The following is a 15,930-nucleotide window of genomic DNA, read 5'->3' as shown; positions in this document are numbered from 1 at the left end:
TAGCTGTAAGTAATTTGAAAGCTGGATGACAAGAAGTTAAATTAAAGCGTGATCAAACATTTTAGTGTCCTTTTAACTTGAAGAAAATGTAGCTTCTTGTTTGAGTTATAGCTGAATGTTTGACAAAGCTGTGGTGAGAACTTGTTTACATTAGTCATGTACATGAATCATTGACATGTGGCATGAAGGAACGGTTTGTAGTGATGGGAACAGATGATACAGTTTATATAACTAGAGAACATGATATCACAAGGAAACCCAGTCAGTGTGTGTACACATGTGTATTTCTTTATTCCAACACTGGATTTTTAAGATCATACACAGCACACTTTTTCCCTATTGTTTCTCTATGAACCACTGTCAGGGAGTTTAGTCTTCCTTGCTCTAAGTGGATCAGGTTAAGAGCATCAGCTGAACTCCTGAAGCGTACATCGTAAACAAACCGGAACAAACTGGTTGAAAATCTCAGTTTGTTGCAATTCTTACGAGGATAACCGACCCACATTCCAGCGCCTGATAAGTTCAGAAAAGCTCAAATAGATTAACCAAGATGTTCTCTAGACCCGATGCAAAGCAGATTTACATCTACACTAGTCTGCTCTGAATGCTCACTCTGAACCTGTGTGCAGTCAGGTGACGTACGTAGTGCGAGGCCGGATTATCTCACTGTTCAGTCGCCGTTTCTAATCGGCATCACATCTTTTACGTAACTTCTAACCCATACACTACGCTGCCTTATTTTCTAATTAGCTGGATATTCAGCAGGGCACATATGTTGTTGTGGACCCGCAGAGCCCCACAGGCGGCCTGCCCTTTTGAACCATGTTATGTAATGTGTGTGTGTTTGTGCGCATTTGTGTGGATGGGTTCATCCTTTCTTTTTGAAGTGAGGTAACCTTTTCAGCTGTGACTCAGGTGTTTTTGCCACTTTTGTTCTTACCAGTGTTCCCGAGCCGCAGCTTTCAGGTTCAAAGGTCACCATGATGGGGACGCGTGTGGAAATAAAAACTTCCCACATCATTGACGTCCCCTCGGTTTATTGTAATCATTTGTGTGCATGTGTCCTGAATCAATCACCGAACTCAATAAAATGCTGTAAAGGTGAAAGAGTTACGCAACAATCAAATTACACGTTTAATGTATTAAATTACAGCAGTAAAAGAGTTTAAGTCACCTGAGGATGGACGTTAAAGAGACGGACCACTTATTTGTCACCGGACCTTTTGGTTTACATGTCACGAGGAAGCTTTCCAGCCTGTGAGCCGTTTTATAACGTGTCATCGCTGCTCGAGGGAGTTCAGATTAAATATCCCGATGATGTCATCAGAGTTGGAGCTGTTGTTTTGAAGCCTGTGTGATAATCTGGGCGTGTGGGGTTTGAAAGATTTGGGTATTTAGGATGTGATGAAAGATGCTGTTGAGTTGCATTATGGGAACTGTAGTTCTAAAAAGCTTGGCAGAGACAAGGAAATAAGTGACTTTTCCACTGATGAAAAATAGAGATTCTTAAGAGACAAACTAAAAACAGTGCTTTAGCTGAATGTATGTGCTGCTATGACAATCCCAGTTTTTAGATGGGGGAAGTTGTTCTCCTGAGTCCTTAAACAACACGCATGCTTGAAGATGTATTGTATGCTACACACATAGGCCCGAAATACACACATGCACAAACAGAAGCGTATGCACATGCATTAATGGAGAGATGTCAGAGTGAGGGGGCTGCACATGGACATGCGCTCCGAGCAGTTGGGGGATTCGTTGCCTTGCTTTAAGCACACCTCGACGGAGCCCGGGAAAGGAAAGCTCTCCAGCTACCAGCCCCAATTCAGGACTTGCTCCATACCAGGACTTGAACTGTCCACCCTCTGGTTCCCAAGCCAAGTCCCTACAGACTGAGCTACCATCTACCCCACAAAAAGAACTTATTTACTCAAAGAGGACAGCAACTGATGGTTACAACCTTAATGATATCAATCAAGGAATAACAAATGGGCAGTTTCTGGCCATCAACCCACCATTCGTCTGGCATGTGTCTGTTACGTAAAGACTGTCAAGTCGGCAAGCCCTGTACCAAAATTCTACCGAAGTTCCGATTTTAGGAGTCGCCCTTCTCCCCTGCACGGTCGTTCATTAGGGGATAGGCTTTTCAAGGAAAAATACTATTCGATATTTACTGGGAACAAACACACGCTGACATTAGGGAGGATGAGACTGTTCAGTTATTCACAACTCTGTTGGTTTTATTTTCATGTCAAAGTGTGTACCGCAAAAACTCTCCGAAAACACAGGGTTTAACAAACTGTGCATCTTCCCTATGTAGTACACAGACATGGATCATTTCTCTTACGTTGAGAATCAGCCTGTTATACTGTGTGTAGTTGTTGTAGACTCATGATATGCTAGTTTGCACTTGACCGCGTTTTCGTTTATATTTCCAGTTCCACACAGAACTCTTTGACGGCTGCTGAAGACTCTGCTTTTATCTCCGGTTCCAACTCTCACAGCGCCACACCCACTTTACCAGCACTTTCTTCTTCTTTTGTTATATAATGGCGGTTAGCAAACAGCTTTCAGATGCGCTACAGCCACCGTCTGGTGGTAGTACCGCATTACAACCAGGCGCCAGGAAAAATATATTGTAAAATGAATTAACAGTCGCATGAACTTTCCAAGTCAGAAAATAATTTCTGAGGTTAATCAACAGCATCGATAGTTAAAATGTTCCACTGTGTGCTGTTATTCTGTCTGACAGATTTGTTTTCCACCTTTCTCTTCAGTCATGTTTTAAACCGCGTCCCTGACGCCATATCACAGTACCAGGAATGCAAACACAGTATCTATAGCAGTGTTGTTCATGGACGCTCGGAGCATCTGCAGTAGTACGTTATAATATAACAGCCTCTCTGTTTGCTGCCCAGAAGGTTTCCTGTTTGTAAGAATCCAAGGCCTCAGTGAGACTCGTCCTTGTTTTAAACACAAAAACCTTCACTACAGTGGAAGCAATGTCTCGTGATTGCTCGATGGCATGTGACGGACACGGAGATTAAAGGCTGTATCTTAAACAGATGTCAATATACTGGACGGGGGGGAGGAAGCGTGGGCGGGGGGGCGGGCGTCATCCAGAAGAGAGTTATGTAATGTCTGGGCGAGTCGTAGTAAGGCACATCTGCTGCTGGTTTGGAGATTTCCTCCTCGAGTTAACAATTGGAAAGTTGGGAACAATAACAACACAGGAATTTTGTTCATATAGAAGGCTGCTTTTTTTTTTATTATCGGAACAGATGGCATTGTCCTCATATTTCTCTCTAGGGGGAAGTCCATGACAACCAAGAGCTTAGGTTGTTTCTCTCCTTTATGTGAAAGTCCTCCTCAGTGCAAAAGACAGAGCGGAGCTGAAGTAAGAGAGGGGAAAGTGGGAGGAATGGGTGTGACAGTAGAGATGGATACGATGGGACAACAGTAAAGCACTGGGATCAGCGGCTCCCTCCAGGCTCTGAGGCCTGACTGTGAACCAGCACTAGACACCCATTTAAGCAGTCAAGTGCAACAAACCAAAGAAATACTAAAAGACTGTAAGGCTTTCTTTCAGCAGACAATGACAGATCCTAAAAAATATGAAACAAGTTTCAGACTAAAAACCACAACCACATCTTGATCTCTAAACACCCAATCCAGACTAAACCGCAGCAGTTATCAGGCCACGTTGGAGCGCAGAGCGAGCTGAGCGTGCTGCAAACTCCAGCAGAGCGTAAGAGAGAAGTGTGGTATGACGACATCCCTGATGCATCCTCTCTGCATGGATGGCTCGCTAAAATTCCTCTGGTGTTCTCCCAGTGTAAGGCTGGATGATTACTGGAGTATGATAATGCTGTGTAGTGTTTGCTTGCAGAGACGGTAGGCAGTGGAGACACTGCTAACCTACATCCAGAGTTAAAAAGCAATACGGTGTTGACAAGAAACATTTAGGTTTGTGAACTCACGTTGTCGCACTGTGTTATCACAGGGATCGTGCAGAGAACATGCTCAGGCTTATTCCATAACGCCTCACTGAAGGGATTACATTTGTTCTCCAAGTGTTTTTCTTTGTCTGAATAACACCTGCAGATCTGAGTCCTGAATCGTGTCAAAAACGGTTTTCTTCTTTCCAGACCTTCAGCAATGCAAACAAATCTGCAGCACTCTGAATGGAGTCCCATAATCAAACAACACTGCATGTATAGTTTAATGAGCCTATAGTATGCCAGTAATAGGAGATATCATTCTTAAAGTGGTAATCTTGAAGAGTCTCATGTAAATAAATGTCTGCTAAGTCACTATCTATCGCCGAATGAGGTAGCAGTAGGCGTAGCTAAGCGGCTGCTTTTCCATTCTGTTCTGTGTTGCGAGTAAACAGTAATTTACTATGGCTGAACAAACAAAAGATCGATGACGACAGATACAACTTCAAAAATAAGTGAAAATACAAAGAAAAAGAAACAAACTCGACGCTCAGATGAAGCAAACAGTCTAAAAAGGAAAGCGACCGTCAGCCAGAAAAATCAAGAGTTACAACTGGAGCCAACCGTGGACGTCACACATGCAGCACTGTCTGGATATCTGGGAAGTGTGCTCCTGTAATTACAGTTTATCACCATAGGTGCCGCCAAAGAGAACGAAACTGAAATCTTACAACTTTAAAAGGTTAAATTCCTCCTCATAATTGGCATAATTAACTGATTCCAAGTACCTGTCTGATAACAGTGTTTGATAAGCGTTATGCCTCTGTGCCTCACTGTGCATCTGCACGACTGTATCAACTGAAAACAAAATCAAAACATTAAATTGAAATCACAAATGAGACATTTTTATTTTGGTTGTTTTATTTTGCAGTGAGACTGCCACACCTAGAAAAATGAAGCCAGTAGCTGAAGAACAGCTGACACTTAAGCTCCCTTCTTCTTCCTTCAGGCAAAGTGGTCACTGAGCATGCTGCTGACACATGACTTGGACATAGCACGTAGACGACAGCATAGATTTGAAGATCAGTCATAGACTGTATTTTAAAAGTGGTTGAGCCACTGTAACATCAGCAATGGAAATGTTGACAAATTTATCATAGACTTCCACACTATTAGATTTCTTTTAGAAAGAACGCATGTTGAAGGCACTGCTGGATCACCGTATCCGCACAGTGCGTCCCCAATTACAAAACTATGATCAGATTAGGCAGACGTCCCCATATGTGGGCAGCCGCACTAATCTGTTACAACACTCTGCCAGGCTTTATGTTCATGTTGCTAATCCTTAAAGTCATACAAGGAGATGATGCTGACCCCTTTAATGTCATCATCTTCCTCTTGCTGGTTGTTGACATATTTCCCAGAGCATCTCTTTGATTTCTTTAGCAAAAGTAAACAGTTCTGAATGTTTTTGTGCTCAGAAGTTCAGCTCTTTAACTTTCCTTCTGTCCATTTTGAGCTGCAATAATTTATCGATTAATTGAGAAGTATTTTCACTGTTTTTTCAAGCCAAATTGTCCAACATTTGTTGGCTCCATCTTTTTAAATGGAAGGATTAGTTGCTTTTCTTTGTCATATAAAAGTATATCATAGTAAATAAAAGAAAATGGGACATGTAATCCTCACTCTGCTGTTTCCTCTCCTCTCGTCTCCAGGCATGGTTCGGCGAGAAGTTCGACGCCCCGTTGCTGAGCCCCAGGAGCCCTCGCAGCCCGTTAGCACAGAGACACGGCCCCGGCCTCGCAGACGTCTTCCAGTACGACCAGTGGCTGGCAGTGCGACATGAGGCCACCCTGGTGCCCATGCAGGAGGACCTGGCCATCTGGCTCAGCGGCATGCTGGGTACGTGAAACATGAAGAAATACATGCACAATACAACACTTTTAGTGGTCTTTTCCACATTGTACTGTTTAGTGATCATGTTGTTGTGGGTAAGTAAGTGTAGTTACATGGATACAAACAACAGATGTGCCCAAGCCTGTGCATATGTGAATCAGCACTGGGCGGTTGCATGCTAACCGTGTCCCCCTCGAGGCTAGGAAAATACCAAAGCACAATTGACTCGGTTGTCCCGTGTAATTGGATTTCAATGCTGCCATTTCCAACCGGTCCTTTTGCAAAGCACAGAAACAGGAGTGGAATAAAATCCCTCATTTCATCCGTCGCTGCCATTATACTGACATCTATTGTCCCTTCAGATACAATGGAGCAGTGAGGAAACTAAAGCTGACTGGAAACTGACTCTATTGTCGACTGCTGAAACCGTTTTTTTTAGTAGATTCAGTTTTTCTCACGAGGAATGTGGGCAGGTACGAAACACTCAACGTGAGTTATTAGCAGCATGACCCTGTGGCCTGTATCCCACATTTTTTGGACTCTTTAAACCGTTTGACCCGTGCGATAGGGAATCCTGAGGGGCCTGGATGCTGCAGAAACAGGTGGCGTGCAGCGGATACAGTTTCTAGCCTCGGGGCTCGTCTGTTGTTGTGCGCAAAATAAACTTTTGTGGTGAAATCTTTGTCACTTAATGTTATGGCTATTGTGGATTTTGTTACCAATGTAAGTTAGGTTCACATGGCCTTTTGTTGGGCTTCCCAGGGTGGTGATTTACAACAAGGCAGCGTGGGAGCGCAACAAATCTTAGAGGAGTTTATGGGGGAGTCTACTTTTGAAAGTCGAAGAGTAGGACGACAACAAAAGATGCTGAACGAGAAGAAAAAACGCTTATAGAGATTTTCTTTAAATCTAGGCTGAATTTTCACAGAGCTGTGGTTTCATCCTAGAAAAATAAATTGAAATGGGACATACTTCTGTAACCGTCTCTTGCAGATGAAAAAAGAATAGTTTGTATTGTGACTGACTTTTTATTCTCTGTTCACACTTTCAGGAGAGGAGGTGCGTGCAGAGTTTTTCATGGAGGACCTGAATAACGGCGTGAAGCTCTGCCAGCTTATCGGTGTGCTGCAGACCAAGATCGCCGAGAGCTGCCCCTCCGCACTCTGCAAGGTGAGTCAGACGGCAGCGATGGAAATAGCTCGGACGATAGTCAAAAGGGCAGCTTTCATGCTCACACGTGGTGGGATGTTTGCTTCATACTGCGACCTTCAGAGCTCTCTTCAATCTCTGACTGAGTTAGTGAAATCCTCTGTGAAGTCTGTGGAGCTGTCAAGTGATGTTTTAGCATCTCTGCAGTATTTTCATATCAGCTAATGACTTTATGAAATGTAGGAGTAAGTGACATGTATGGGTAATAGCAGCACCATTTTAGCAGTATGAGATAATACAGTACATTATGAGGTATAAGCTATAACATATATAATGATATAAGGTGCAATATAAAAGTGGCAATTAAATATAGTTAATTACATACAACGGTATTTTACAGTATGTATATAAAGTAGTATGATACGAAATATTAAGTCACTAGTAAAAATGTAATGAAGTAAAATTGCAATTATATATTATAATTGTGAAATATAACTAACTACAATATAAAATAAATAGTATAAAAGAACTACTGCTAAGGGTGGATTTTGTGTGTAACACTCATATTCCCATTTTAAACACTTTTGACTACATGTTGATCGGTAGGCTAACCAGCTAGCTAACTTTACACATGGAATACCACGAAACAGCTCCAGCGGAGTGTTTACTGCTACTAGCTTCTAACTTTGTCTAGCCTTTGTGTCCCAGCTTTCATGGACAGCACAGGTAAAGTGCACCGAAGCCACCCCTCACATAAGTTACATTAGCTTAAAGTTGCGTGGTTTAAAAAAATAATTGAAACGTTTAGAAAAAAGTATTGTTATCGGAAAAAAAGTAATGTTAGCAGAAAAAGGTACTCTTAGCATAGAAAAAATAAGGCTAGCAGAAAAAAAAAGTAATGTTAGCAGAAAAAAGTATTGTTAGCATAGAAAAAAATAAAGCTAGCAGAAAAAAAATAAAGTAATGTTAGCAGTAAAGTTACCGTTGGGAGGAAAAGTTAACTACTGATGGAAAAGCAATGTTAGCATTCATTAGAATACATGACATTTCTGTTGTTTGCTAACGGTTCAGAGCACAGAACCTCCATCATTTGGGATGTTAGTAACATTAGCCTGTGCTATATGAACTTCCCATGGTTAACCATCAAAATATAAGACAGAAGAAATGCATTGTGTACACGCAAAACTGTCTAATTGTGCAGTGTATTTTATGGGGGTAGTTATAAGCATCTAGCAATCTGGTCACTTTGTTTACAGTATTTACCCGGGAAATTGCTTTTGCGATAGGAGCAGTTTATGTCTGAGTTTATGTCTCATGTCTCACCATTTTGTTCTGCAGGCATCTTGCAGTGTTTTTAAGTGTTTTTAAATGAACCCTCTCTCAACTACAAATGTCCAAACAGTGATGATGCTAACATGTACATTTGTCCTGACAGCTGTTCCCCACGAGGAAGGTTGCATGTAAGCGGGACGCCTCTCCAGGCTCCTTCTTCGCTCGAGACAACACCGCCAACTTCCTGGCCTGGTGTCGCCACATCGGGATGGAGGAGACCTACCTGTTTGAGTCAGAGGGACTCGGTAAGAGCTGCAGCAGATTCATCTAAAACCTTCTGTATTTTTATTACTGCAGATTAAAATAACTCTAACATCTAGCCACCTAAAATACAAACCTTTGTCAGAGTGAATCTGACCATCATTTGTTTCCGCTGATGTTGAAACCCTTTCCCTGGTCATGTAGATGTTAATCTTGTCTGTTGTTAATCAAGAACCCACAGTAACTTATTAAAGTGCTACTTCTGGTTCTCCAACTCTGCCTCTTTAATAACCAGATACAAAGTCCCTTTAAACAGGCCAGAAAGTACACGTTTATTTTTTTAACCATGGTCTGGTAAATCTTTTATTCCAGTGGATTCAAAGTGTCTAAAGTAACTTGCCTGCACCTGTCTCAAACCAGCCAAGTCACGTATTTGAATCTGAAACTTGATGAGTTTTCCTGCATGTGCTTGGCCACCGTCTACCTCTTGGAAAAAAAACTCTATTTTTCCTCTTAATCCTTTTATGACTTTAGCGAGATCAGTCAAGTCCAAAAACAATCGGTCCAAAAGGAAAGTTGAGACCAAGAAAAATAAGACACCGGATTCCTGTGCTCTACTGTGAAAGAGCTCTGTTAACAGCTGCAAGATGAAACAAATGTGTACAGGGGACTTTTTAAATATTTACCAGGAAGATTGATCTGTCTGAGGGTTTGTGCAGAACCTTAGTACACAGTTATTTAACCACATAATCCATGCATTTAACTTTAATTAATTCAGCTTGCAAGAATACAATGAACCCAACATGCTGTGGTTGTAAGCTCCTGATAACTTTGCAGAGATCTCTTGTTTAAGACTACAGTCTTAATGGTTTAATAGGATCTGTCGTGGAGAGCAATCACCCTAAGTACTCGGCATGGGGGATCACTTCATTACAAGTACTGGCTATCGCAGAAACAGATTGGAGCGATATAAGAAAGAAACGTATGTCTGCTGTTCAGAGATAGAAAAATTAGATTTATGTTGAATAACTTTCCTCAAGTGTCCTTAAATTTGTAAGTTAAAGCTGAGCTGACCTCCCCAAAGCTCCGTCCTCGTCAGGATGAATCACCCAACCGTCCCTCAGGGAAAAGCTAACTTTATCTTATGTGCATGGTCACGTTTTTGAAGTCATACCTCGTTCTTAATCCTCTAAAGAAAGCAGAGGTGTCAGCCGCTTCTTCAGATTATTTGATATCACTCTTAATTGTTATTTTTCTGTCTCAGTGCTGCACAAGGAGCCTCGGCAGGTTTGCCTGTGTCTGCTAGAGATCGGACGCATCGTCTCCAAGTAAGTCTTCAGCCATGGAAAAGATCATAAAGAAAGATTTTACTTAAAGTAGCATGTGTAAACCCTGCTGTGTGTCCGTCAGGTACGGCGTGGAGCCTCCTGTGCTGGTGAAGCTGGAGAAGGAGATCGAGCTGGAGGAGACTCTGCTGATGACGGAGGAGCCACGTCCAGCTGTTAAAACCTTCAGCGTGTGCTGCCAGCACGGCGGCCTCTACCAGCCGGGGGTGAGTTCTGACTGACAGCTTCATCATATGAACAGGAAGTGAACTCAGTACTGTTCTGACACAGACCGAACATGAAACTTTGCACCTGGAGGCAGGAAGTGAGGCACGAGAATTGCTTTAACTGGTAGAGCTACTGCCCCAGAACACTTGAAATAATGGTGAGCTGTCATCTAACCTCCAGTCTGGATGATGTTTCACTGCTGGCCACACGAAACGAGCTAAAAGAAGTAATGAAAGGCCACAGCTGATCACGTTAGCGGCACATAGTTGGTGCATGTGCGACCCAGTTGAGGCCGAGCCTACATGGCGGCGGCTCTTGCCGCTTCATTGGCGCCCCACAGGGTCTGACGCATCGTGGCTGACCACGTGACGCTCATGCCGGCGCCCCGTGCTCCGCCATCACACGTGACCTCCAGGCTACAGAAAGATGCCGTCATGCAGCCTCACAGAGATGAGCTCGCTGCTCATTTAAATACATAACATCTCTGTCAGTAGTGGTCACAACACTTTCTAAATAATTCCTAATGGGGGCGAGTTTATTCCCCCGTGGGTGAAACGAGGCTCTAACACTCTCAGGGTTGGGGGTTTTATTCCCGGAGGAGACGGCACGGCTAAAAATAACTGCACCCATTGAAGCAGAAGTCACTTTGAAGAAAAGCAGCAAACAACTTGTGTAAAGAAAACTGTAACTGGGAAAATATAGACATTCATGTAAGCATCAAACAGACAGTTATTAGTCATTTTCGCTCGGCGTGTCCTCATCAGCTCATCTCGTGTGTCTCATCTTGGAGATAAATTCTCACTGCCTGATTCAGTGGGTGTAATTGCATCACTGCTCACTCGTGCAGCAGAACTAAAGGTCCTTGAATATTTTGCCTTGATTTCCGGTCATATGAGGTAACGCTAAGTTATCTTCCAGCTCAAAATATCATCATATGGTTGCAAAGACGATCCAAAATGGCCGCCTTAAGGTCCTCTGTTGTCTCTTGTAGGAGCACGGCATGGACGACCCTCCCTGCAACTGCTCCAACAGAGTTTCCATTGAGTACCTGTCTGAGGGACGCTACAGACTGGGAGACAAGACCCTCTTTATTCGGGTGAGTGTTTTGAACGCACACACACTCTCTCTCTTTCTCTCTCTTTGCAGTGGTAGTAAGCTCATGTGTGAGCTAACTTCACGTTAGGAATCAAAACAGTTACTACATTGTCCAATTGAGAAGTAGCAGCCTGACAGCAGGGCAGGCTGTAAACTTTACACACTTATTCTGAAGAGGAACCTTCAGTGTTCCTTGTTCACAAGGTTTTTACTGGGAGCTGAATTATCCACACAGTTGTCCTCCCCTTTCAAACAGACGGACCAGATTTTTAAAACAGGTCAGCACTAAATAAAGCGGGTCCATTGTGTTTCTGACACTCGTCTTTGGCAAACACAGGGCGTCTGCTGCCTGCTCAGCTTGTTTCTAGGTTAGGATCGCTTCAGTGTACATTGTTAAAGTAAGTAAGTCACTATCGCCGAACGAGGTCACGCAATGGTGATTGAGGCTGTGGCCCACTGATGAAAGCCTTTGCATTTGCAGTATTACAGACTGGGTGTCTGGTGCGACTTTCACGGAAAAAATCGCAAGCGAGTTAGTGACGTGTTTTCCATCACCCAGCAGTGGTTGGTCTGCCAGAGAAGGTAGGTGGAACTAAGCGGCTGCTCTTCCGGTCTCTGCAAGTGTTGCGAGTAAACAGTAATCTACTATGGCTGAACAAACAAAGAAAAGATCGGTGACTACAGATACAACTTCAGAAAATGAAACAAATTTGACGCTCAGATGAAGCAAACAGTCTAAAAAGGAAAGCGACCATCAGCGAGGAAAATCAAGAGTTACAACCGGAGCCAACCGTGGACGTCACACATGCAACACTGTCTGGATTAGTGTTGGGAACTATGGCTCTTTGAAGGGAGCCAGATCTTATGGCTCTGTTCCTTTCCGAGAGATCATCGTTCTTTGTAAGACTCGTGAATGTGCCTGCACTATATTCTCCCGTGTCAACAAGCATGTCTAAAATTCTGCGCTTTTAAAATGGAAAAGGAAACAGCAGGATAATGTAGGAACAATTAATCAACGTCATTGATTCGCCAATAACTTATGATTCAACTCTGTATGACTACAGAGATGTCAACAAAAAAACAACAAACTTGGCAGAGGGTTCTAATGTTGCTCACCGTCAGGACTACATTGTGGTGACAACGTATAGCGGAGCTGCAGTTGAAAAAAGCTGCCTGTGGTAATCTGGCATAAAAGGGAGTGGCTCTAGTGGATAAAAAGAGCAACTCGGTTCCCGTCGTTCGCACCAAAGAGCCGTTCTAAAGAATTGGATTGTTCGCGAATGCACAACTTTTGGGAAGTATGCTCCCGCAATTACCATTCATCTCCATAGGTGCCGCCAAAGATTGCGATCTTCGAGATTACCACTTTAACAAGGTTTTTACCCAGAGCCGAATTATCTGCAGAGGTCTCCTTCTCTACAAAACAAACAGACACAAGGATTAAAACCAGTGAAAAACACTTAAAGCAGTTTTATGTAAAAATCTATATGTTTCCTACAGTCTTTGGTGGTGCTTTAGGGGCTAGCTTTAGCTTGGTAACTAAAATCCTTCATTTTGTTAAATGATGAGCTAAAAATGACGTTGACGTGACTTGAAATACTTGGAAAGATGTCTGCTGGAAATGTTTTTAATATCCGCCCACAGCCACTCAACTGGTAAATCTCTGAGCCGGGTACAGGCCTAGTGTTACCTGTTGTAGAGAGGTAGGATCTGGTTTAGTAGAAAGACTTGAAATACATGATAACAAACTGCAAACTAAAATTGCACTAGTCAATATGTGTAATGTAAAAAGTGGAAGCATGTAGTAAAAATCTGTTACCTTTCACTCTTGCTCTGCAAAACAAGAGCTTACAGAAGAACAGTTGTAGTACAAACATAAATACTCTGTTTATATCCTGTTAAGTGCGTGGAAGGATACACTGAGGCTGCTGGCTGTGTGTGTGAGCTCTGGCAGGGATACAGAGCATGCAGGCGTCTTCACTACATCACTGGCGGCTGTGATTGGACGCATGTAAGCTCGTTACCCAACAGTGAGGGCTTGCATTAAGCGATTACATCATAATTACACTGCTGTCCGCCGTGCCAAGCCTGAGGAGAGACGCTTTATAAACCTGCAGCTGCTATTTTAAGAACTTAAAGGGAAATCGTCACTGTTGATTTCAGGCTGTCAAAAAAATAAAAACGTGTATTTTTTACATCAAACTAATTGAAAAGTTGTTAAAATAATCTTTTCCCTCCACAGATGCTTCATGGGAAACATGTGATGGTGCGTGTGGGCGGCGGCTGGGATACGCTGCGCGGCTTCCTGACTAAGTACGACCCTCTGCGGGTGCTGCAGTTCACCACTCTGGAGCAGAAGATCCTCGCCTTCCAGAAAGGCCCGCCCGGTCTGGGAGGTCACCATGGCAACGCAGCCCCGCCCCCTCCTCCTGACATGGATCCCCTCGCCGCTGTCAACGACCTCATCTCCTCCTCGTCCTCCTCTTCTTCCTCCACATCATCTTCATCCTCTTCCTCCAGCTCCACCTGCAAGCCAGTGTCTGCTGTGGGTCAGACATGTCGCTCCTACACCCCCTCCCCCGCCTGCACCCCCACCCTGTCCAGGAAAGGCTCTGTCGCAGTGCCCAAGAAGATCCTCCAGGGGACGCCATCTTCCCCGAGGAAGCCCACCCAGCTTCCCCTCCCCATCACCACCAAAGGTTCCTCCTCTTTGCCCTCCACGCCTGTCGGAGGTTCCTCCAAACAGTCCCCCAGCCCGTTGGGGTGTCAGGGCGCTCAGGTCCACCGCAGGGCTCTGACTCCATCCTCTTCTCCATCACCCACCCCCACAGACCCACACCCCGCCTCCAAACTGAAGCTCAGACCATCACCACGTGGCCCCGTCTCCCAGCCCAGGAGTCCTGTCTGCCCTGAGCCGTCCTCCAAATGCCCCAAACCCTCTAGCCCCTGCACCTCCCCCACCTCCTCCTCTGTGCCTCGTCCTGTCACTGCTCCAGCAAGGGCCCCCACCCCAAAAGATGCCCGGCCCCCATCTGGCGCCAGCCAGCGCTCTCGCCTTGCACAGCGCCGGCCCGGCTCTCCTGCCTCGCGTCTCCGTTTAGAGGCGGCGAGGCGGGTGAGGACGGCTGCAAGGGCCGCAGCGAATGCAACAAGAGTAACTGCATCAGCTCCCCAAACCCGGACCCCCACCCCCAACTCACGGACAGCCTCCCCGGGGCTGTCAAAACCTACCTGCCCCCAGTCAAAGAGCAAAGAGGTCACAGCCAAAGCCAAGGGGCTGGCCTCCACCAAGGCAGTTACTGCCCCTCCACGCAGCAACGCCACTGTCCCCGGGCGGGTCCCAGGGGGCACCACGGGCCCTTCTCCCACCGGCAAAACCAATCAGAAGACTCCAGTTACAGCACAGAGGGTGGGGCGTAAGCAAGCAGCCGCCACCACCAAGTCGACTCTTAAACCTGAAGCGACTCCAGGTCCAGCCCTCGCCCCGCAGAAAACCAGCCCCAACGTCAAAGCTGTCAAGACCGAGGCCAGCGTCCGCAAGAAGATCCCGCAGTACGTGGGCAAAAGCGAGGACCCTTATTTTGAAATGAACAGCAGGAGGAAGCAGAAGACGTAACCGGACGGACTCTGTGATGGGAAGCTGTGTGTGTGACCAGCCTCGAAGCAGCACTTGTCGGATCTCGGACTTTAAAAACATGAATCTCGTCACTAATCTGCTCCAGGAAGCAAAACTTTTGACCATTCTTTTGTCTCCAAATTAATTTGTTTTTGTTTTTGTTTGTTATTTAATAGCATTTATTTTTATTTTTTTAATCCAAAAAGGTCAAAGGCGTCCTGCTTTTTGTGTCTTGTCTTTGTGGTGATTTAACGGTCATTTTTTTTAAGGTCAGTTCCATTAACTGCTTAACACTAAAACTTGCACAATGTTTACATGTTAACCTGCGTAACATTTACAGCCGTTATAAATAATTTTTCAGGATTAAAGGATAAAAATCATGTTCGAACACTAACCTCAAAGCTTTTTTAGCTCCCACACGAGAACAGGACACAGCCATGATTCAATAACCCCGCACTTAGGTGAACATTTGCAGGACAAAGGTCAGTTTTTATTCGTGGCGAAGCAGCTTTTTTAGGTCCTGCTGTCTCCGACGTGTTACCAAAGTCGTGAAAACTTCAGCGACACAACTGGAACTTTGCCTCGAGTGAGAACTTAATTTCCACTGGAGGAAAGTCAGAGTTACTACTCGTCTGATTTTTGTATAACTCGTATCTAGGTGGGAGGTTTGTCTCGAGCGTACCTTCCTGTCTCGTGCCTTCATCAGACATCTTGTTTCTGAGCGGCGGTAGAATGTATTAGACGATGGGGGGGGTGGCGGGGTAGGATGGTGGGGGGGGGGGTTAAAGGTTTTTAAAGATGAAAATTGCACAGTGTGTACGAGCACTCAGGACTCTGGTCTCTCAGAGTCGCAGATGAACTACTGATCAAAACGCCTCTTTTCTTTTGAACAGGAATCCTTTTAGAGCTTCTCGGTATATAGACTCGTTTTATATGGTTTCTAATTTTTCTGTGTATTAAAAATCTAGTTTTCTATGTGGTGTTTGTGTATAAGTGTGTGTGTGTGTGTGTGTGTGTGTGTACAGTAAATATATATCAGTGAGGCTTTTTTCTTGTTTGGCACTTTACAGAAACCGCTGTTTGTCTGAATTTGAATGTTGATTCTGTCGATTGTGTTCCAGCTACCTGTTTGTCATTTGATTAATAAATG

At 44.4% G+C, this 15,930-nt stretch overlaps 1 protein-coding gene across 2 annotated transcripts in view; it reads left to right on the top strand.

The window, feature by feature from the left end:
* Positions 1-15,522, top strand: part of gas2l3 (growth arrest-specific 2 like 3) — a 36,781-nt gene extending 21,259 nt beyond the window's left edge. For both annotated transcript variants that reach the window (XM_069671116.1, XM_069671115.1), the window contains exons 3-9: positions 5,654-5,840; positions 6,886-7,004; positions 8,419-8,560; positions 9,781-9,844; positions 9,927-10,068; positions 11,061-11,165; positions 13,407-15,522. In XM_069671116.1, the coding sequence (XP_069527217.1) occupies positions 5,654-5,840; positions 6,886-7,004; positions 8,419-8,560; positions 9,781-9,844; positions 9,927-10,068; positions 11,061-11,165; positions 13,407-14,780 (2,133 nt within the window). In that variant the 3' untranslated portion in view covers positions 14,781-15,522. The remainder of the gene's footprint in view (positions 1-5,653; positions 5,841-6,885; positions 7,005-8,418; positions 8,561-9,780; positions 9,845-9,926; positions 10,069-11,060; positions 11,166-13,406) is intronic.
* Positions 15,523-15,930: the final 408 nt, after the last annotated feature.

Source organism: Semicossyphus pulcher, unplaced genomic scaffold (genome assembly GCF_022749685.1).
Source record: "Semicossyphus pulcher isolate SPU_LCO1_2020_fin unplaced genomic scaffold, fSemPul1.0.p SCAF_20, whole genome shotgun sequence".
NCBI classification, from domain to species: Eukaryota; Metazoa; Chordata; class Actinopteri; order Labriformes; family Labridae; genus Semicossyphus; species Semicossyphus pulcher.
The sequence above is the reverse complement of the archived record's forward strand: the minus strand, read 5'-3'. Positions and strand labels throughout refer to the sequence as shown.